The sequence below is a fragment of the Ipomoea nil genome, unplaced genomic scaffold (genome assembly GCF_001879475.1).
Source record: "Ipomoea nil cultivar Tokyo-kokei standard unplaced genomic scaffold, Asagao_1.1 scaffold2826, whole genome shotgun sequence".
Taxonomy (NCBI): domain Eukaryota; kingdom Viridiplantae; phylum Streptophyta; class Magnoliopsida; order Solanales; family Convolvulaceae; genus Ipomoea; species Ipomoea nil.
The window spans coordinates 2,107,203-2,130,492 of record NW_017619254.1 but is presented as its reverse complement, the minus strand read 5'-3'; the positions used below and the strand labels follow the sequence as shown (position 1 = coordinate 2,130,492).

The following is a 23,290-nucleotide window of genomic DNA, read 5'->3' as shown; positions in this document are numbered from 1 at the left end:
CAGGCCAAGAAATATACTTAAACTGCATGCAATTTTACCATGAAAAATATTTTTTGACATTACATGCTCGCCCATTCAATTTCATATTTGGTATAAAATAATAAAATCTCTATATATAACGCATAAATATTTTACCTTAAAAATAAAACCCCACATCCAACAACAGTATATACACATCATTAACCACTAAAGTGAAAAAGATATGCAATTTAAGGAAATTAAACTTTTTTTTTCCATTCTTAGTATGCAAAAAGTGTGCTACTCGTCTTCTATCATCTGTATCATATTTTTGTACTTTTTTAGCTATAAATTTAAGATTATAATTTCTAGTTCTGCATATGTGAATCTTAAAAACATACGACCATGGTAATCGTCACCAAATTCAAAATAGATAAATAAAACTTTCTCAAAGAATTATGTTAAAATCATTAGCAAAATAATAATAATAATAATCCAAGAACTGTGTCAAAGACAAATATGTGACATTATTAAAACCAAATATGGTGTGCAATTTAAAGTTAATACTAAAAATAGATTAAATTAAAATTGTTAATCACAAGTACTGAAAACTCTACAATCAACCAAAAAAGGGATCCAGTATAATCATGATCTCGGCCTATTTTGGTAATTTTTATTGAAAATATGCGGTGCAAGTGTGTACATTTTTTTTTTTTTTAAATAAAAGACTAATTCATTAATCAAATGTTTACAATACAAATCTTTAGAATGACAATGCATTATTTATCGTCAGACATAGAAACAATTTTCCTAACAATGTTATAGAGAACTTGAATAACATTCTAAATAACATATATATATATATATATATATATATATATATATATATATATATATATATATATATATATATATATATGGTATTCTACATTCTAAATAACATTTAAATATTTTCCAAATATAGACTCGCCAGACAGATCTTTGCAAATTAAAGTATGAGGTTGTTGGATACTTGGATAGTTGGATGTATAAGGGTGATAATTATTTGATTAATTCATATAAAAGTTTATTTAATTAAATTATTAGTGAATATATCTAAAAGATTGCAATACTTATCAAATCAAATTAATTCATTTACACCAGGACTATGTGGTCTAATGGTACCCGGGTTGGACTTCCATTTGGAAGATTATGAGTTCAAGCCTCAGTGGAGGCGTCGTTATTGATTCTTTGTGTTTCAGTAGGTTGAGAAAGTATATGAACAGATACTACAATGTAATAGAGTCAATAACTTTCAAAAAAAAAAAATTAATTTATTTACAATAAGATTCGATGTAGAAAAATTATTATATAGGAATAAATATTTTTTTCAATATATACAATGAGTCAATGATATTGGTGAAAGAACATCCATTATAAGGGGTTCCGATCGAACATTATATTGAAATTGGTCCAAATTGAGAAGGTAGGGAATTTTTAGTTACTATAAATTTTTCAATATTTTGAAGAACTGAAAAGTAAAAAAAGAAAAGAAAAACACACTATTTTTTCAATTTACAAATTATTTTTTTAAGAAACTTATTAAAATGAGGATTTCTATTTTCTTCCTTTTAATTTGAAAACATATATAAGTCTTCACCTATGATCATTGTTATCATATACAAGACTATAAATTGCTATACTCTCCTACATTTACCACTTACAAAAATTCACTTCCTAATGTGATAATTTATGATAAGTTAAGATTTGAAATGACATTAAAAAAAAAAAAAAAAAAAAAAAAAAAAAAAAAAAAAAGAAGCTAAATAGGGTGCAAAAGTATACTGTAAGACCATCAAAATCAAATTTAAGATAATTTTCCCTTTTTTATGAAAATTTAAGAACGAAACTAACTAATCCTCTATTACACAAGTTATGTTATTTCCCACCTAAAAACTGCTGTAGTTCTGAGAACCACTTTATGACTATGTTTCTGTACAAATCCAATGCAACTTACTATTCTTCCCCAAAAAAACTCAAGTCATTGGTACAAAATTTACATATAAACCAGTGGCCAAATGCCTACACTCCCCAAAGTAGTTCTTGTGGTAAAATGAAGAAAGTATCTTCATGCACTTGATACACATCTGCAAATCGCTATTTCTGGCACACGATATGATGGATGGAGAGCGTTGATCTCTTTCAGCATGACTTGCAAGGTCTGAAACCTCAATGGGCCTTGGCTAGTTAGCATGCCACTGATAAGAGAACTGTTAAAAATGTCAATTTAATAATCCCAGTCTTACATCATTTTAGAAGAAAAAGGTTTTTGACAGAATAGAGACATAGAAACAAAGTGCGGCCTGTAACAGAAAAATAGAAGTAAATGAGAGAGGAAGAAGATGAAAACTGTATGTATTATTCTGACAAAGCTGTACTAATGCATCTCATGGTCAGAGCTTTTGCTAGAAACAGATTTGGCAAATCCTTTCCAGTTGTAATATGCAGCAGCATTACATGTTTAAATAGTAAACAGTATATGAAACACAACTTCAGATAATGATTCTGGTAATTCCCAGTTGCCATGGTAAAAGCAAAAAGAATAAATCCGAGTTAAGATAAGACTTTGCTACCAGGATAGGATGCTAGGATGCTAAGACTGTATCAACAAGAGAGAATAAATAAAGCTGAAATCCATAGAAAGGAACTTACAATGGTCTAGATAACGCTCATCTATTCATCTGACATAGCTTTGGTTGCTTGAGAGATCTGCTTTACAGTTGAACCACCAGATGTGGTGGGGCAGTTGTCGTCCTGCTCTTTGTTGAATGTAAAATCAAGCTGCTTCTCCACAGACTTGAGAACAGAAGTACGTTTAGATCTTAACCGGTATGGAGGAGATGCATTAAAAGGTTTTGTATTGCTAAGTTGAATGTCATCTAATCCATCATCATCTGTCTTTCCAAATTTATTGGATGGCGTGGATGACTGAGATTCAGTCTTCCGCTTCCGTAATATAGAAGGTGTGTTTCGGAAGCTTTGAGCAGCAATTTTCAATATAGATTCTGGGGTCTGTACACATAAATTGCCATGCTTCACACTGGGTGGAGTTGGAAAAGTGGGAGAAAAACCTAGGTTTAGTTCACGTTCAGGATTGTCCCAGCAAAGATTCAGAAAATCTGAATCCAGTGTAACAAAACTTCCTAATTTTGGGGGTTCGTAGTATAAGCTACCATATATAGGGATTTCACAAGATGTTTGAATCTCCCTAAACTGCTCTCTTTCACCAATACTCCTGGATCTATCCAAAATTTCTGTACTAGAACTAGCGTGATTTGTAATTAGTTGTGGAGTTGTCTTTGATTGCGACTTACAAACTGATGACTTCACCTCACTTGGTGCATCTTCAGAATCAGCAGACTCAATGTGAGGACTACTGGTTGAAGCACCCATGTCCACAATTGCACTTCTGCCTTCCGGATGAATCTTATCATCTACTATTTTACAGACATCTGTTGTTCCTGATGAAGCTAACTCTGCTGAATCAGATCGCTTACTTAAACATTCAAGCCCCTTTTCAGTTGGAGATGTTCTGCTGATGTCTTTGCAAGTATTTTGGGAGACATTCTTCGCAAGAGGAGGTAAGTTTCCTGTAGCCAAATAAAAATCTAACTTCTTCTTCAAAGAGCTATTCCAGTGATTCTTGATAGCATTGTCAGTCCTGCAAAGGCAGCAGTTGGTCAGAAGGAGAGACAAATCAAGCTATAGCCAAGTACAAATCTTTGGTGCAGTTTCCTGATACTTCAAAATAATAACTAAATTGATTGGGAACAGGCCTACTAATCATAATTAGGTTATCAGCACCAAAATGAGTTACTTATTTACCATTTATCTCATCCAAAGAATATGGAATGGGTGTCATGCATCAAAGCAAGAAAGTGTTATGGAGAAAACATTAGTTGATAATCTTTTTTTTTTTGAAAACCATTAGTTGATAATCTAATTGATTGGAAACTGTGATATGGAGAACACATTAGCCGATAATCAAATAGTCAAACTCCCAAAAATCAACACTACCAGCAAATAAGTACATAAGAAGCACAGTAATAAGAATCCAAAATAAGTTATTTATTTTCTGTTTATCTCATCAAAAGAATATGAAATTGATGTCATGCATCAAAGCATAAAGGGAACTCAAAATGTGCCTTATGTGCGATTAACAAATTAATAAATAAAAATGTGATATGCAATGCTTGTAGAAATTGAAACCCATCAACTTGGCAATGCCTTTAACCCAAAAAGAGAAAGAAGAAAGCAGAAGTATTGTCAGCAAACAAGAGGAACAAATTCACACACAATGGAAACCCCAAATGATCATTGAAAAGGGTATTTCCAATAACAATCAATCAGTATGTACGATTATTGTACGAAGATATCTGAAAGAAAGTAGATATTGCTTGAGCACTTCATTCAGTATTCATCAACTAGTTTAGTCAAAAACTGATTCATAGATGATCTCTTCTACATATATTATATAATAGCTATCAGCTACTACTTGGATCAAGAATTACAAATGGATTCTGAAAGTTTGGTATCAGGATTGCCAGCATCAAACTCATAGATAAGTTTACATGATAGGAAAAGTCAGTCTATTGTGCCTCATATTAGAAAACTATAACTTCATCGTAGAAAAATTTATACTTGTTTGAAATGGATTACCTTCCAGGTAAGACTTTTGCTATTTCAGCCCATTTATTCCCATGAACTCGATGAGCATTTATAAGTGCTAGCTCCTCCTCTAATATCCAAGCATCTTTTTTAATATTTGGATTCAAATGGTTATGCCACCTGAAAAAGTTTATAGCAGAATCACCAAGCTAATTTACATATTTAAGAAATTGAGATTATATACAATGCTTTAAAATTGGCAGACCTAAATGCTAGGTAATTGATAAAACCATAAATTCAAGAATTGAAAAAATACCTTTCACGGCATTGTTTTCCTATTCGGCCAGGTAATGACTTAGCAATGACAGACCATTTTGTAGCGCCATACTTCCCTACAAGTTCAATGATTTTATCATCCTCCTGTAAGAAAAAGGAAAATAAATAAATAACTTTTCTTTACAGATCTGAGAAATCATCAAAAGAGATCTAAACTCGTTTATAGGAACATATATACTTAATGCAGGAATGAAGAAAAACTAGGAACCAACCTCCTGAGTCCAGGGTCCTTTAACAAGTTCAGGATTTAGAACCTTCTGCCATCGATGCAGGCATTGTACTTCTGATCTATCAGGAAAAAACTCAGCTGCAAAGCACATATGGTTGCCAAATCACATTTTTATTTCACCATAGACAAAAATTTCCAGCATATATAAAGGAGAAATCCGTACCAATTTTCTTCCAGCACTTCCCTTTAAAAGCTGCAACAGCCTGTTTTAATGTATTGTCCTGTACAAAATCAACAATAGGATCATAAGAAAACCAGCAGGCTAACACTAACAGTCTCTAGATGCATAATTCATAATAACCAAAGGTTCAAGGAGCAGTGAAGGAGCCAAAAGTATAAGGATGTGGGGTTGGTTGCTTGTTTTTGGGTTTCAGGAATGGACAAAAACATTTTCTTCACACATCTATTAAGAAATTGAAGGTATCCCTCCTAGTCTTACTGTAGCTTCATCCTAGTCAAGGAGGAAAAATTTTCCAAACATCCTTCTTAAATGATTAATTTCCATAAAGTATTCAGTCCTTGAAATCATTATACGCTAATCTCAGGACCACCACTCACCTCCTCAGGAGTCCAGCCACCCTTTGCTCGTCTTATAGGACCACTTGTTCTCCTGCAAAAATGGATCTTACATAGTGATACTTATATGATTAATTAATTTAGTGCAATGCCACTGTAAGAGTTGTGACTGAAAGAAATAAAACAATGGCATTGGTTTCCATTCACATGTTACTATCTATACAAGAAACATGCTATAAGCTGATCATTGAACTGCTCATATTACATCAATATAACATATGGGAGCATGCAAATGATATTAAGCCTCCTCTGCACGTAGAGGGACATCAAGTGTCTATAGTGGGGATAGTTTTCCCATGACAACTAGCACAAATTATCATCCATTTTTAGTGAATTCTCAATTAAAAAAGTTCCTTTTAGTCATTGTAAGCTTTATATATTGATAATCATATATTATTGCTGGATTGCATTTTTATGTCAAGTCTCTCAGAAACTTTTCACAAATATAGATCTTCATGCAAGAATCATTTACATTAGGCAATGAACAAATTTCAAAGTCATGAATCGTAGGGTGTGAATATTCCATTCTTATGAAGTCAATGACATTTGAATGACTTCAATTAGAGTAGTGGAAAGTTAGAGATCATTACCGATGCACAGGTGAAGAAGGGGCAGGGCTAGATACCCCTGGTGACTTGAGATTAACACTGCCACTATTCTCAGAAACTGAAGAGCTCGAAGCAGCTATTGATTGCTTATTCTCAGGGCAACAATCCTCTATTCTCTCCTCATCCATCTTTTGCTCACCTTGGCTTCCAATCAATACAATCACCAAAGTTCAATACAAACTCAGCAACCTCCTAACCAATTACAGCATAACAATAAACACCCAGATCCATCAAAGCTCTAAAACCCTAATAACAAGCAAGTTGCACAAAATCCAAGATGTTACCAACAAATTAAGCGAAATTCAGATCTCAAAAACTGATTTTCAGATCAAAATCGAATTCAACCAAACCAAAATCATCAAAAAAAAAAACAATCACGAACCTTACACCGTCAATAAAACACCCCAAAGGACATTCAAATTAATCAAATCAAGCTAGTTAAACAAAATTAAAGCACAGTAACTGACCAAAATCAGCTTAAAATATATCCTTGGAATCGAACTGAATTTTAAACGCAATTTAAAGAATTCGATGATAAACTAACCCCCAGACCAGCAAAAAAATGGCGGGAATCGAGCTCGAACTCGTCGAACCGAAACCCTTGAACCCCAGGAAACCTCTGAGCTTTCTAGAGCGAGAAAAATCGACGGAGAAATTGAGCTTTGATTGCGAAGAAAAACCTTGCCCGTTGAAAGAGAGAAAGAGAGAGAGAGAGAAGAGAGAGTAAATCCTTATATATATTTTTATATATATCCGTCTATTAAAAAAATCAAAAGAATTTGTATATAACGAATATATTAAGGTCACCGACGGTGCCGTTTGGTGTGCCGTTAAAGTTTTGTGCATTGGAGTAAGCAAGTAATCCGAGGTTCTGTTAACGGCAGCTAACGGTTTCACGTGTACGTTAGAAGACAAAAGTTTGAACCTCAAACGGCACACAACAAATGGCTAAATGCCTCACACGTCTATGGAGGATAAATGTTCCAAATTGCATCCTAGCCGTCGGATGGAAACTAATGGCCAAGATTTAGGCCAGTCAAGCACTCTGGAAACGTTTTAATCCATCAGAAAATGAAGCAAAGACGAACGGCTGAGATGGAACGAATGATTGAGAGGTGTTTAGATCTGGAAGTGTAGGAACAGGGGATGCCGTAGAGGCGAGGTACATAATAAAAATTGCTTGAAATATGTTACAAAATGGAGAGGCATAAAATTTGGGACAATTAAGATAAATCAGGATTTGTGAATAGAATTAAGGAATAAGGTTCAAATTTGCCACAGAATGTACCCTGAAAATGCAATTAGGTTATTGAATGAAAAAAAAAAAGTATAATTAAAATACTAAATATTTCAAAAATATATAATTTTACCTGATAACAAGTTACCTACTTAGGTGACAGCTGAGTTGACATTATTAATAATTTTTAAATAAATTTTAATAATAAATTTAAAAATAATAATAATAATAATAATAATCGTCGGCCACCCCCTTCCCCTCCTTCGTCTCCGTCGATCACCCCGTCATTTTTTTTTTCTTTTTAATTTTTTAAAAATTATTAAAAATGTCAACTCAACTACCATGTAAGCAGATAACCTGCTAAAATTGATGGTAACCAGCTATCAGGTGAAATTACACTTTTTAAAGTGTATTGTGGCCTAATTACACTTTTTTTTTTCATTCAGTAGCCTAATTGCATTTTCAGATTACGTTCAGCCTTCCGTGGCCAAGTTGAACCTTATTCCTATAATTAATTCTCTCAACCTTAGATATATGCTTGAATATTAAGTTTGATCATCACCGGTCTTACCTAAAGGCTAAACACTGGTTTTGGTTGTACTCGTATTCAAACTTTACATTATGCTTGAAAGATGTTACAAAGTGGAAAGACATGAAATTTGGGATAATTAAGGTGAATTAGTCGATGATATAAGTTTGAATATTAAGTTTGAACCTCACTGTTCCTACTTGAAGATTGGTTTTGGTTAGACTCGAATTTAAATTCTACCTATGTAGTTGTTAATTAAGTAAGACTTCTTAACTTATTTTGAGTTAATTGAGCTATACCACACTACCTCAAAAGTAGATATATCATATATGCTTGAATATTGATCTTCGATTTCTATGGGATATGTATATCATTGGAAAATAATTTTTTTTTTTTAAAAAAACAAAATATAATTATACGGAGTACTTATCAAAAATAAAATATTTTTAGCATATTTTTTTGGGTGACGAATAAACATGTATCCACTATTGAAGGGTGTCCACAGGATAAATTATGTTCTTGTGGCTCTGTTTGTCAGAGCTTATAGCTTATTTAAGCTATTAATAAGCTATAAGCTCTGTTTGGTAATGTTCCCAAAATAAGCTCCTAGCTTAAAATAAGAACTTATTTTGGAACGCTACCTTAGTAGCGTTTCAAAATAAGCTCATAGCTTCCTAACTTTTTTCTCATCTTTATCCTTATTATTTTAAAGAAATAACATAATTTACCCTTGCCAATTAAAATCATTTCCTCTTCTCCTTTATCCGCAACTTTCACCGCAAATAATAATAATAATAATAATAATAATAATAATAATAATAATATTATTATTATTATTATTATTATTATTATTATTATTTGATTTGCAACAATATTGCTACTTCATTATGAGATGCTAGATCAGGATTATGCTAATAGTTTTATTTCAAAATATTAATTTTTTTAAAGACAAAATGTTAAATTTTAATATGTAAACAAACTAATTTAAATTTTATGAAGATGTCCTTTTTAGTCTTTTTATATTTATCAATTTATCAAAAAGTTAATTTTACCAAACATTTTCAATCGTAACAGCTAGCTTAAGAGCTCTTTAGTTTTCAGCTCCGAGTTTATAGTTTTTCAGCTTTCAGCTCCTAGCTTATAGTTTTTCAGCTAGGTTTCCCAAACAGAGCCTGTATATAGCTCAAAATCATAATGAGAAGTAAATTACATTTTTTTTTTGGATCAAAATGAGGGTCAAGCCTAATATCTTACATCAGACACCCTTCGAATATAGTTCTCACACATGGTAAAGCACTCAAGTCAAGTAACAACACTTCTTTAACGTTCGAGGGGGGTTCCTGCCAATCCACCCACATGGTGTTGGAGGTTCGAGAAGTGAATTGCATTAGACCTATGTTTCAAACCTAATCAAGAAGGTGTTTGCATGGTTTGATTTTATTTGGTGGGGGGTGGGGGTGGGGGTGGGGTGGGGAGGAGAAGAAGAAGAGGAAAAAAAAAAAAAATGAAGAAGCTATACCGGTATACTACATTTTAAAATAAATTTGAATGTGCCACCTCAATTGGAATAAATAATGACGCAAGTTAGATTTATTTTATATCACTGATCACTTATATTATATAATACTAACAAGTTTCATTCTTAAACTTTAATACTAATCAAATCAGTCAAAAAAAAAAAAAAATTGATACAGAAGTTTTTTTTTTTTTTTTTTTTTTTAAACCTACATGAATTGTGATAAGTTAAGATCAATGTGTTATGAACTGAGCTGGGAGGAATGGTAGATTGAGCTTATAGCCTTACACAATAGTACTTTGGATAATAAGCTTCCTCACCAAACAATACCATTTGAAAGACAATGCAATTAGCTATCAACTACTTTTTTTTTTTGTGTATCTAAAATTTTCACTATCGAAATAGTGATTAATCTCTTCATTGAATTGTAGACACTTATATTGAGTGCGACAGCTAGCCTGAAAATTTAAAATTTCTCCATACTATTTGAAACACAATGCTATCAACTTACTAAATCATAGATATGCCTTACATCCAATAGCTCCCTATACATCTGAATTCTTTTTTTTTTTTACTATATCATTTTTTATTAAATTTTAAAGCTTACTCTTTTAGCTTCAAACTCCTCTTTATTATGAAAACTCATAATTATTAATCAATTATTCAAAGTCCTTTTCGTAACTAACACTTCGTAATTATTTGAGAAAGATACTATATTATTAGTACACACACTGATGTAGCAAAAATAAGATGTGAGCTCAGGTGTGTAATATCGTTCTCCGGAGATTGAGGGATATGACACGCAATATGCAATCACAATAAACTAGGCACTAGCATAAGGAAACCAACAAGAAGCTAAGCAAATCATAATGAAGTTAAGACTACGATAACTAAATAAAATAACACGAACACATATGAACAAGATGTAAACACGAAATAAAGAAATAGGACTCAAGCTAGGGAGCATTATCATATAGATGCTTTAACAACCTAAAAGATTAGGGAGAACAAGTAACCAAGGAATCAAGCGGGAATGCACGTAGGTATCCTAGTCTACGAACCATTATCGTGATTAATAAACAAGGATTAGAACAAGGAATTGCCCCACTTTCGTGGTGAATCAATTCCAAGTCCATCAAGCACACAAAACATCTAAAGCCCCCAATTTCCCCTATTTTTGTAGGAAGAAATCGGGTCTATGCAAGGGGTGGCTTGGATTCATCACCCAACTCTCATTGAGGCAAGGAATCCTACAAAAACAAGCTAATGAATGTGTACATCAAACATTAACAAAATATAAATACAAAACCTTCACAAACACATGAACCCTAGGTTGGAGTTCTTCCCTTTTTTGCAATAATCACAAATCAAGCATCAAGATAGATAATACAACCCTAACTCAAGTCCACAAACTAACTACTCATGATTCAATAGCATAAAGAACACAAAAACACAAGTGTAAAGCATAAACATTGTAAGATAAAGAGATAAAAGGAAGGAAAACTTCTCTAAAGAAATTAGATGGTAGAATCTTGAAATGTTGGAATCCAAGTGCTGAATCCTTGATTACAAGCTTGAAATATGTTAAGAAACCTAAATCTAAACCTAATCTAACACTACAATATGAAAGAAAGTGAAAGAGATAAGCTAGGGTTCAAGCATAGCTCAAAACCGAGCTAAAATGAGTGAAAAACGGGATTTATAAAGTTGCAGAGGGCTGGCCACGGGTGTGGCTTCACCCGTGGCCAGAAATGCAGTTTACACTGCCCAGTGGCCACGGGCGTGGCCAGACCCGTGGCCACAAGGCAGTGTGCACTGTCTGTACACTGAGTCTGTCTTCTAGATCATTTTTCACCCTCGAAACGTTTGAATTAGCATTTGGTGCTTGAATCAAAGTTGTATCCCTTCAAGTTAGCTTTCCAATGACATAAGAATCACTTCAATTGGACATTTGTATCTCGATATATGATCCAAATACTATGACGTCGACGTGCAGGTCGGGAATTACAATGCATTGATCTTTTGCTTCTCTTTTGCTTTGGTTTGCTCAAATGATCAAGACCATTCAAAGCACCACTCTTAGCCTTCCTTGGAAGTGTTTTGCCCATATCCATAGCTTCTCCTTGGTTCCCATGGACTTCTAATGCATCCAAAATGCTCCATTTGACTCCAACGTCCACCAAAATGCCTGAAAATACTCATCTTTGTTTCCAAACAAAACTCCTTGCAAAATAACACAATTTAATCATAATCTCATAAAATTTGGAATGATCTATAAGTAAAATGGCTTAGTGAAAGGGGGAAAATATAGACAAATAAGCACTTCTCACTCACACTCACACACACACACACACACACACATATAGATCATTCCAAATTTTATGAGATTATGATTTATAATCAATTGATAAATATAATTTTTCAATATATATATATATATATATATATATATATATATATATATATATATATGACTAGATTTATAATTAATTGATAAATATAATTTTTCATTAATAATTCTTCAACTATACCGATCTATAATTTTATATAACAAAATATAAGATTTTTCTAGAAGTATTATGATAGACTATTAAAGAAGAATTGTTATTAGTTAGTAAAAAAGACATAAAAGCTAAGGATAAATTGAAATATTATGATTTTGATTAATGAATTTGAAGGATAGATGGTGTTATTTTTAAAAATTAATTAAAAATAAAAAAAAAAGTTGAAATTGAATAACTTATTTCGAACACTACTTTGAGATAATAATGTTTCAAAATTAGCTATTATTTTAAACTCATATGTTTTACCAAACAAAACTTATACAAAAGTAACTTATTTATAAAATTATAGCTTATAAGGTCATCTCCAATGGATGCTGCAAAACAACAAATTGTCAAAAGAATCGCCAAATTCAGTCTCCAATGGAGACAACAAAACAACAATTTTTGCCGATTGTAAATAGTGTTGCGCCACAGGATAATTTGCGAGGGGTAGAGGTACGTGTTTGCGTGGGGGACTTGGCCGCCCACCCCCAATTTTTTTTTAAAAAAATATTATACATAATACCATTTTTTTTTTTTTTGTATTCGAAATATTGTGCACTCCTCCCACCCAAATTAATCTTGTAGGCTCACATATACAATTTTCATATTCTCAACTTCTCCAATTCTTTTTTGCAAATTTCTAATTCTATTTTCGCTATATAATTAACTCACATTCAAATACTCATACTTTAAGTTACTTGCTAGTTTTAGTGGCGGACCTAGTGTGGGGTAGCTGCCCCCACTCACCCCACTTCACCCCATATATAGCCCTTGTATGTATATATGTATATATAGATTATAGTACATGTTTTACATATAAATATAAGAAAACTAATAGAAGTAAACAATAGGTGAGTTGGTTGAGTTGGTAGAGTCATGTTTTAGGTTAGGAAATGTCACTGGTTTGAACCCCTTGTCTCTCTTCTGTTTGGCTTTCAACTAAGCTTCTTTATAACACACACACACACACACACACACACACACACACACACATATATATATATATATATATATATATATATATATATATATATATATAATAAGATGTGTTTTTTATTTGAATTATTTTATCAAATTAATTATGTTTCATATTTTGTTATGAATATTTTTATAAAATTTTAATTTAATATGTTTTTTTTTTTGTTTATATCCAACAATATTTATGACTATATTTCTTTGAGTGTTTCATTATTTTTCACACTATAATATTTTGCCTCCACTCAAAAAAAATTCTGGGTCTGCCATTGACTAGTTTCTCCCTCTAGATCCATAGGTATATATGTCATATACACAATAATAAAGGGATATTTTGACATGATTATCATTTATCGATTAAAATTTATGCATGCTTTGTTAAGTTAAGTTATGCTTTCGTTGTTTTTTCTTAATTATATTTCGTGTTTGGTTAATTTTTGTTATTTGCGTTTGAGAAAAAAGAAAAAAAAAAAAAGTTAGAAACAATTACTATTAAATTTTGTTGCAAGAAAGGTAATTTTCAAGAAATCGCCAATACCCTTTTAAACACATGGGAAGGCCTTTATTATTTCAACAATACATAGTGATATTTTATTTTTTTTGCCATTAATATAATCAAGGTTACACTTTGTAACATGATGGAATATGAATTTCTTATTGGTTGCTTGTTAATGTACACTGAAAAGTAAATTGCAAAATAATTTAGTATAAATTTAATTATAAACAATTTTTTTTAGACATTCTAACTTTTAATAAATTTGTAATTTAACGAATTTTCTGGAACATACTAAATTAATATTAATGTATTTAATTGCACACTTCAATTATGATTGACCACCCCGCACCATTTAATCTTGACTCTGCCTGGTGTGTATGATGTCTCCGTATACCAATTATTATTGTGCTAAATCTGAGCAACTTAGTTTGTTATTATTATATAACAAAGGCTAAATCCCCATGATTCAATCTTTCAACTTACTCTCTCCAGTCCCACCTATATTAAGTAATATGCCATTATCAACATAACCAATCAAATCATGAAGTAGATGCCATCTTTATGACTACCAAATTTATGTTTGGGCTTCATAAAACTACTTTTCGGCGGCATTCAACAAATTATGGTCCACACAGATGTGTAAACCACGGTCCAAAGCGATATCATTAGATTTTATGAGTTAAGAATAATGTATTTTATGTGTTAAAATAATGTATATTAAGCTTTAAAATAATGTATATATATTATGAAATATAAAAATTTATGTTGTAGCGGGTCGCGCGTGAAAAAAAAACGCAAAACAACGTCATTTTTATTGGATTGTGTGGATCACGGTTCACCCAATAACCATTCGCCATGGACCATTTTCCTAATGATTATTTTTTAAAACAAATAAATATTGGACCATTTTCTAAAGATTATTTTTATTGCATTTTTCTAACAATTATTTTAAAATATATAGTAATAATTTCCATTGCCGGGAATCAAACCCAGGTCCCCTGGGTGGCTGGGTGAAAGCCAAATATCCTAACCGCTGGACGACAACGGAAACGTGCTTCATTGCATCAGTTTATATTTATTACCCTAGGAAATCATGGTTTTTTACATTTTAAAAATAGAAAAGAAAAATATTGCGGTGAACGTGGATCGAACACGTGACCTTTAGATCTTCAGTTTGATGCTCTCCCAACTGAGCTATCCCCGCAACTTGCAAGTAACCTTCACTTTACCATACATATTAGCTTTGTACTCGTGACTAGTGGGTCAAATTTTACAAACCGATTTAATGCGTAGTCATTATTGGATTCATTGCATCTTCAAACTAGTGTAAAACACGTCTCTTCACTCTAAATCATTTGAAGAATATGCAAACCATTTACACTGAAGCGAATATGAACTCTATAAAATAAGATAACTAACGAATTTTTCATTAAGTTATTATAAAACAGAGACGATACACCGCAATATTAATAACCACTACATACATATTACCATCCACTTGTCATATCACAAAGTAGATTACAGAAATCAAACCACTTAACCTTTCACATCACAAACTAAGTACACAACCACTTATTTTTCAAAACAAATTAAACCTAAACCCGTCTCTGCTCTATTGCAATTGAGTTTCAAATCTCACTTGCAATTGCAAGGATCGCATGTGCAGTTGTCCCCACACTTGCACCCATTCTCAGTTGTGACCTCCCCCATCATAGATCCCTCAAACTCGCTGCAAAACACAAACAAATCAATAAAATCATAATCATTGGAAAAAAGAGCTAGAAAACTCCATAAAAGAGAAATGCAAAGAAAGAATCATACGTTTTCATGGGAGCAACACCAAGAACAAGGGTCTCAGTGGTAGCGGTGGTCTCAGAATAGCTCAAGTCTGGATACATCTTGCACCTATAAAATGATCAATACATTAATTTTGCATCTAAAAAATCCTTTCTTTTTAAATTTAACATGAAATCCATGAAAATTATGATAAAAACACAGATCGAGACAACCGCACGACATAGATAAAACCACCTGGTACGAAAATCCGAGATATCGGAGAAACGGAGATGAGAGTAGCTTACCCGCCACAACCGTTGCCGCATTGGCAAGCAGAGCCGCAGCCACAGTTTCCTCCACAGCAAGACATTTTTCACACAGAAAAAGAGAAAGACAAGAAAGACGAATGATTGATGCAAAAGAAATATCGATGTCGGGTCGAGGTTCGGAGCTCCAGCCTGACCGATACTTATAGCGTAACGGCTGGGGAGAGGGATCGCCCATCACCATCCACGTGGCGATAAACAAAAGCAGTGGACCCACTGTTATCGGCTGAGATTGTGTCCGGTTCCGGTTCCGGTTCCACGCGTCTGTCGTTTTGTGCGGTTCTGCAGTGTTATCGTGCTCGTTTCGAAGCCAGAAACCCATTCTTAATATGATGATTAATTTATTACAGTACAATTTAATTACCCTAAAAAATTTCTATAATCATCAAATGCCGTTAGGGAAAAGATTATTCCAGAAACTTATTAATAAGATAATATGCACTGTACCCAGATCAGACAAATTATATTAAACCATATCTGGTTGGACTATAATTTTTGCATTAAGGTCTCCGGTACTCTCTAGAACAAACTAGTTTCCAATGAGTTGTTATACCATGGACCAGGGTCAGCCTAGGTGGACCCGAAGTATACATTGTGTATTTTTTGAATTTTTAGTTTTGAAATTGTAAACTTTTAGAATATAAATTGTATTTTTAAGTCAAAATTTTAATATGTTAATATTATGTGACTGTAGTATTTGAAAAGAACTTGTAAATGCAAAACAAAATAATCAATTACATATATGTTAAAATTGTGTTTTCGTACTTCGTACTTCGTAGTATATATAAGTTGTACATTTTTAAAAGGTAGATTGTGAACATTCAAGTCGACCTTGCGAGTTTCCATATTTCAATATTTTTCTCTGAGTTTTAGCTTTTATTAGTATATAAGAAATAAGAAATAAGAAATAAGAGTATGTTATTTATATAATGAGATGAAATGTGTCGATTATTTTATTGATTCTAACAATATTTCTTCTTTTCTTTTTTTTTTTTTAATGTAAATTTTATGTTATAATAATAAAAATTATTGGTTCAAAATGAAAGAGATGAACATCATAGAGAATTAAGTGGAATTAAAAAGTATAGTCGTGACCAGGACTATGTGGTCCAATGGTATCCGGGTTGGACTTCTATTTGGAAGGTTGTGAGTTCGAGCCTCAATGGAGGCGTTATTAGCTCTTTGTGTTTCAGTAGGTTGAGAAAGTATATGAACAGATACTACAATGTAATAGAGCTAGTAGCATCCAAAAAAAAAAAAAAGTATAGTCGTGCTTTTCTTTTTTAGTCCAGTAGCACCATATTTTTTTTTCTTTTTTGAAAATTGTAGCACCATATTATTCTGCGGCAAATATTATAAAAATCAAGATGAAATATGAATAAAATAAAATGGTTGCCATTTGTTTTCACATGTACGTACTGAAGGGGCCTACATTTTGTATTGTTTATTTTTAAATCTAAATATCTCCTCAAGATATGAGGATTTATTAAAATTGTGATATATGAATAATAGATTAATAGATGTCTAATCTAAAGATTTAATTAAATATTTTATTCACTTGTTTGGTTTTTTGAAAAGCTCAACAACGAGATAATAATCAGCTCTAAAATAATATTCTTATCCTATTTCATTATGGCCTTCTAAAATTATATTTTATTTTATTGGTCATTTTTTTCTGGATATACATATTATTTATACTGTCGAATACAATGACTAATTCCTTGCTTAACTATATATAAGTACCTCTATTATGTGTGGTCAAATTGCCTAAAGTCAATGATTGAACCTTGACTATATAAGGTTACTTCATACCCAAAGCTAATGATCAAACCTTTGACATTTGGTTAAGGATGTTAATTTTACATTTACAAATAGTTTAAGGTTATATTTGACCCTTATCCTTACAAAGCATAATTAAATAATACTTTATTCTGTGTGATAAGGACAGTGTTTAAATGTTTAGATAATAAAAATAAAAGGCGTAATAATAAAGGAATACAAGAGGCGATAGCCGATAGCTCATTCGTGGCGGCAAATTAAAGACTGAGCACACTATGAAAATTTTATATCAGAAAATGACATTTAAAGGGGAAGCACATGCATAAAAGATTTGGTTTTAGCTATCAATAGACAATTGCCGCAAAAAAAAAAAAAAAAAAAAAAAAAAAAAGACAATAGCCGCATTACGCATTAAAAAAATGATACAAATAAATTTTTAATATTGGTCCTTAAATTATAAGATGGATATAAATTTAGTTAATATTTTTTTTTGAATTGTAAATTTGGTCACTAATTAGTCACAGTATTGACTATTTTCGTCCTTCTTACTTATATTATAAAGATTAAAGTGTATCTTTCATAAATGACTATTCCAGTATCCCGAATGACAAAGAAAAAAAAAATCCGCTATTATAACTAATGAAAAGTCAATTTTATAACTCTAAACAATTAATACTAAAATTTCACTAGTTTTGTACTTTTGTTACATGAAGAGTTGAAGACTAAAAGTGTTATATATATATATATATATATATATATATATATATATATATATCCAAAAATAATATTCCATAATATAGTATAATAATTAGAGCATGCTCCAGCGTTTATGAGGTGTTTGGTTAGATGTAGATGGAATTCTTTTCTTTACTTTATTCCATAGCAATGCAAATTACAATATTTAGTTTAAGAGAATTACAATTTCACGGAATTGCAATTCACTCCTTTTGTTGAATTGCAATTAATGGGTACACCCCATGAATGTGAATTCAATTGTTGTACGTGGACATTTCAATCTGTATATCACTTCTTTTCTTTTTGTTCACAATAAATTTTATTTAACATTACCCAACAATGTAATTTGAATTTGTACTTTATTCAGAGCTTATCATTTTCATCCAAATTACAATTTCTTTATTCCCTTTATTCCTTCCTCCCAACAAACATCCTGTGAAGTTTTTTTCACAATTTTTAAGGTGTCATGTAGGATATATGGTATAAAAAAAATTGAGAGAAAAAAAGGAAAAACATAAAGCAAACAAATTAAAATAAAAATCTTGTTGCTTTTTTTTTTTTCCCCTCTCATAGCAAGACCCACAAGCATATTTGTAGTAATAAATTTTTTTTTGTAGCTTATCTCTTCTTTCTCCCCCACCTAAGCTCAAAAACTTAAAAAGTTTTTCTAAAATGCATTTACTGGGATGTTTTTAGGAGTTGAATAGAAAGAAACAATCGAAAAGGAGATGAGATAAGGTGATAGAATTGAAGGTGTTGCACTTCTTTTTGTGAGTAGATTCATGATTTAACAAGTACACATGTGAAGGGGTCACAAGATAAGAGGAGAATTTAGTTGTTTTTGTATGATAAATAGTGAAATATATAATACATTCATACAATCTTATATCGACTCCACAAAACATTATAATTAAAGTAATATGTAAGTTAGTATTAAACCTTACTTTTAAAATAATTTTTACAATAGAATTAAAATTATAACTTGTATATAGTTGTATTATACCTTTAGCTAGCTAATTAAGTTAGCGTTCATTATATGTGATCCTCCACTGGTGGGTGACGACGACAATGAATTATTGGTTACAATTAATGTGGACTGTGATATTTTGCAGAAGTATTTTTCATTGAATGTGATGCACGAAGCTCAATGAATAGTGGGGATAGGCAAAATTATGGAGTTGAAGTGATGGATCATTCATGGTGGGATAGGGAGGGACATATATAAGGGTCACCACTCTTACAAAGGTGCAGGATCATATCTTGAAAATAATTTATACTGAAAATTTACTTTTAAAATCGAAAGAACATGTAAATTTGTCACATTCGATCATATTTGTCTTGATGTTTTAAAGTAATACATACAAGTTTAAGATGGAAAGTAAAATAAATCGAAAAAAAATAGAGATAGAACTATAGAAGTGAGAAAAGTGAAACCAAAATTTGAAAAATATATTGATGAAATATTGTCCCCAAATAAGTGATTTAGTAACTGAACTATTATTCTTACTCCAAATACTGCAACTGAACTATTATTCTTAAATATATTGCTAACGACTTTTTAGTTTAGTTGAATGCACATGATTTTTTTAGTATAATTTATCTGTTCTATATAATTTATGAATATTACACAGAAACAAAGTATACCCAACAAAGATTCATGCAAATATATATATATATATATATATATATATATATATATATATATATATATGCCATTGCAATAATACATGTCCTTAGATTCCAACCAAATGGGTAACAAACAATACAAATGTGACAAAAAGGTGAGGGACAAAGATGCAATTATGTGCTCTTCAATCTCAACTTTTTCTTCCTTTTCTTTTCAACAGAATCATCTAAGTAGTCTACTCGTCAACTCAGTGATAATCAGGTGATAGATTGTGGACAAGCATTATCTAAATAAGCAAATGAGTACTTTTTGTTAAATTCCTTTTACAATAATATTTTATGAAGAGATGTGTTCACCGTGCGGGGATAGCTCAGTTGGGAGAGCGTCAGACTGAAGATCTGAAGGTCACGTGTTCGATCCATGTTCATCGCATTTCCTTCTTATTTTATCTATGAGAAAAAATGCAATAACGATTATATATATTCTCAATCGACAGCAAGTGCACAATTTCTGTTGTTGTCCAGCGGTTAGGATATTTGGCTTTCATCCAGGCAACGTGGGTTCGATTTTTGGCAATGGAAATTTTCTCGTTTTGTTTTCCAATTTTTGGGCCAAACATTTTTGCCGTTCACACCCTCGGAATTTACGAAACGCAAATTCGGCAAATTATGCTGTGCATTGCATGGTACATACGGATGAAAAAACGACGTCGTTTTAATAAAACGCGCGTTTCCCCTTTAAAAAAAAATCAGGTTCGAATCTCAGCAACAACATATGAACTAAAATTCCATAATCGATGAACTATAATTCCATAATCTAATCTATGAACTAAAAATTCCAGAATGAATGAACTAAAATTCCATAATCTATAAACTAAAATTTCAGAATCAATGAACTATAATTCCATAATCAATGAACTATAATTCCATAATCTATGAACTAAAATTTCAGAATGAATGAACAATATAATGTTATTGCTGGGAATCGAACCTGAATTTTTTTAAAGGGGAAACGCACGTTTTTTAATAAAACAACGTCGTTTTGGCATCTGTATGCACCATGCATGATGCATACAGATGCACAGCATAACGATTGCGCAAATTCGCATTTTACTCCTTTGGGTAAAATAAGGATATGGGCGTGATCCAGTGAGGGACTTCAATTCCCAGAAGGCCCAAAAACAGTTGAAAAAATGAGTTCTACCTAACGGCCCATTGGCATCATTCTTGATGATTTGATTGATTGGACTGGAGAGGAGAGTGAATTGAAAGATTGAGCCGTGGAGATTTTGGTCAATTATTCTGATTTAGCAGATTAACAATTGATGTGAGGACGCATGCATGCTGAAATCACACGATTTGATTTGAATGGCAAAATTTTTGTTTGATTTATGAAATGAAATCTCACAAGTATTTTGTGTAGTATAATTCTCTTAATAAGACTATAAAGGAAAAGATAGTTATGCAAATGACACTTGATGCTAGTTTGTGTTGGACAAAAAAGAAAACATAATGTGCTATAATTATAACAAAAGTGGGAATTTTAAAGTGATAAATCAAATCGTTATGATAGTACAAAATATAGTTCGTATTTAGAAAGTGGGTTTATATTAAAATTAGTAATATTAATAGTTAACAATTTTTTAAAGCAAGCAATAGTGTTGTTAAACTAAAGAGATTAAACTAAGTAAATTATCGGGCATGCTTCTTATCCAAACATACAACAAATAATGGGGACCCAATAGTCAATGCGTGAACAATACAATTTGTCGATCTTCTCACATAGCAGAGCTTAACATTTGTGATTGTTTGAACTAAACTAACACACTCTTGGATTGTAAACAATTTAAAATAGTTTGCTTGTGCTGCAAATGAATTCCATTTTTGGGCTGTATTATACAAAGAGTTTATGGGGTATTAATAAGGACACAAAGGAAACATTTCTCAATTGCGGGGATAGCTCAGTTGGGAGAGCGTCAGACTGAAGATCTGAAGGTCACGTGTTCGATCCACGTTCACCGCATTTACTTCCTATTTATTTATGAGAAAAATATGCAATACTTTATAAAATTTCAATCGACACCTTGTAAACCAGCTCCGTTGTCGTCCAGCGGTTAGGATATCTGGCTTTCACCCAGGGGACCCGGGTTCGATTCCCGGCAACGGAAATTTCCTCTTTTTGTTTTCCAGTTTTGGGCCAAAGCACCGGCCCATCATCCATTAATGGACTTGCAAAGTTGGAAATTCCAACTGGCCCAAAAGTGGTTACGAATGATATATTATATGCGAATATTTCCATATTTAACTATCTACGTAGATATTTGAAGTTTGAACCAATAAATGCAAGATTCTGGAAACCACATATGCCAAAACGCACACTGCAAATACAAAGAAAAGAATCCAAATTCAATTTGAAACAATATTCTCATGTTTGACTTTAGGATGGGAGAATATATTACTTATATATATAGAGAGAGAGAGAGAGAAAGAGGGGCGCACTGAAGAAGCGAAAATTAAAGTATAAGAAAATGGGAGTGTCTGTGTCTCCCCACCAATACATCATCATGCATATCTTAGTGACTTGCAGCAAGCAAAGCCGGGATAAACAAAACAAACAACTTGTTTGGTATATGTTTTATAATATAGTATTTTTCTTTAAAACAAAATCACCAATAAGAATCGTCGTCACTTTGAGAAGAATATATGACCAACTTTATTAGATATGATTTAACTTTGTCTGGACAAATAGTTGGTTTAGGAAATGCATGGTTTGTGCAGCCTCATATGCTGAATGTTAGACTATATAATTGTTATGTATTTAATAAATCTTTAGTCTGTTAGAGATCTAGTCAATAGCCTAATAGATAGCTCTCTCTCTTCTTGTATTAAGGTTCTCTCTTTCTTGTAACAGAATAATCTATCGACCCCTTTCTCATCTGGTATCAGTTAGCCAGTAGACATTTATCTTTTTTTTTTCTCTTTCCTCTCCTCCGATCAACCAACGATGTCTCAAAGTTCCTCACGAACGCTAACCGCCACCACCATCTCCTCTCCAAACACCACCCCAAATTCCCTTCCTAGTGCACACCACTTTGTGTCACTAAAGCTTACCCATCGAAACTATCTATACTGGAGGACCCAGATTATTCCATTCCTGCGCGGCCAACGGTTGCTCGGCTTCATCGATGGTTCACGGCCTTGCCCAGCGGCGTTTCTCGAACTGCCCGTCACCGACCAGTCTGAGGAAGCCGCTTCCTCTACACCGAACCCCGCGTATGAGGCGTGGATCGAGCAGGACGCATCCATCCTGTCCTTGCTCATCTCGTCCATATCGGAGGAAGTCATGTACCTCACCCTTGGCCAGACAACCTCTCGGGCAGTATGGCTTGCGGCGG

General features: G+C 32.3%; 2 protein-coding genes and 4 non-coding genes across 9 annotated transcripts; 3 read left to right on the top strand and 3 right to left on the bottom strand.

Moving 5' to 3' along the window:
• Positions 1 to 1,782: 1,782 nt before the first annotated feature.
• On the bottom strand, positions 1,783 to 7,112 carry LOC109159202 (myb-related protein B-like). Of its 4 annotated transcripts, none has more exons than XM_019307275.1 (9): positions 6,899 to 7,112; positions 6,337 to 6,546; positions 5,729 to 5,780; positions 5,334 to 5,391; positions 5,154 to 5,248; positions 4,922 to 5,025; positions 4,657 to 4,785; positions 2,650 to 3,658; positions 1,783 to 2,207 (listed from the first exon to the last, which is right to left on the bottom strand). In XM_019307275.1, exons 2-8 carry the CDS (start codon positions 6,480 to 6,482, stop codon positions 2,671 to 2,673), a joined length of 1,572 nt encoding a protein of 523 aa, XP_019162820.1. In that variant the 5' UTR covers positions 6,483 to 6,546; positions 6,899 to 7,112; the 3' UTR covers positions 1,783 to 2,207; positions 2,650 to 2,670. The 4 variants fall into 4 exon arrangements, with proteins under 4 accessions (XP_019162820.1, XP_019162822.1, XP_019162823.1 ...); XM_019307277.1 differs by having other exon boundaries at positions 1,783 to 2,195; XM_019307278.1 differs by having other exon boundaries at positions 6,337 to 6,498; positions 6,899 to 7,092.
• A 7,672-nt stretch (positions 7,113 to 14,784) lies between these two features.
• TRNAF-GAA lies at positions 14,785 to 14,857 on the bottom strand. Its single transcript has one exon. It is a non-coding gene; the product is annotated as a tRNA-Phe (tRNA).
• A 197-nt stretch (positions 14,858 to 15,054) lies between these two features.
• On the bottom strand, positions 15,055 to 15,889 carry LOC109159203 (metallothionein-like protein type 2). The gene is made up of 3 exons (XM_019307279.1): positions 15,735 to 15,889; positions 15,475 to 15,558; positions 15,055 to 15,382 (listed from the first exon to the last, which is right to left on the bottom strand). Exons 1-3 carry the CDS (start codon positions 15,797 to 15,799, stop codon positions 15,289 to 15,291), a joined length of 243 nt encoding a protein of 80 aa, XP_019162824.1. The 5' UTR covers positions 15,800 to 15,889; the 3' UTR covers positions 15,055 to 15,288.
• Positions 15,890 to 20,255: 4,366 nt separating this feature from the next.
• Positions 20,256 to 20,328, top strand: TRNAF-GAA. Its single transcript has one exon. It is a non-coding gene; the product is annotated as a tRNA-Phe (tRNA).
• A 1,517-nt stretch (positions 20,329 to 21,845) lies between these two features.
• Positions 21,846 to 21,918, top strand: TRNAF-GAA. Its single transcript has one exon. It is a non-coding gene; the product is annotated as a tRNA-Phe (tRNA).
• A 73-nt stretch (positions 21,919 to 21,991) lies between these two features.
• TRNAE-UUC lies at positions 21,992 to 22,063 on the top strand. The gene has a single exon. It is a non-coding gene; the product is annotated as a tRNA-Glu (tRNA).
• Positions 22,064 to 23,290: the final 1,227 nt, after the last annotated feature.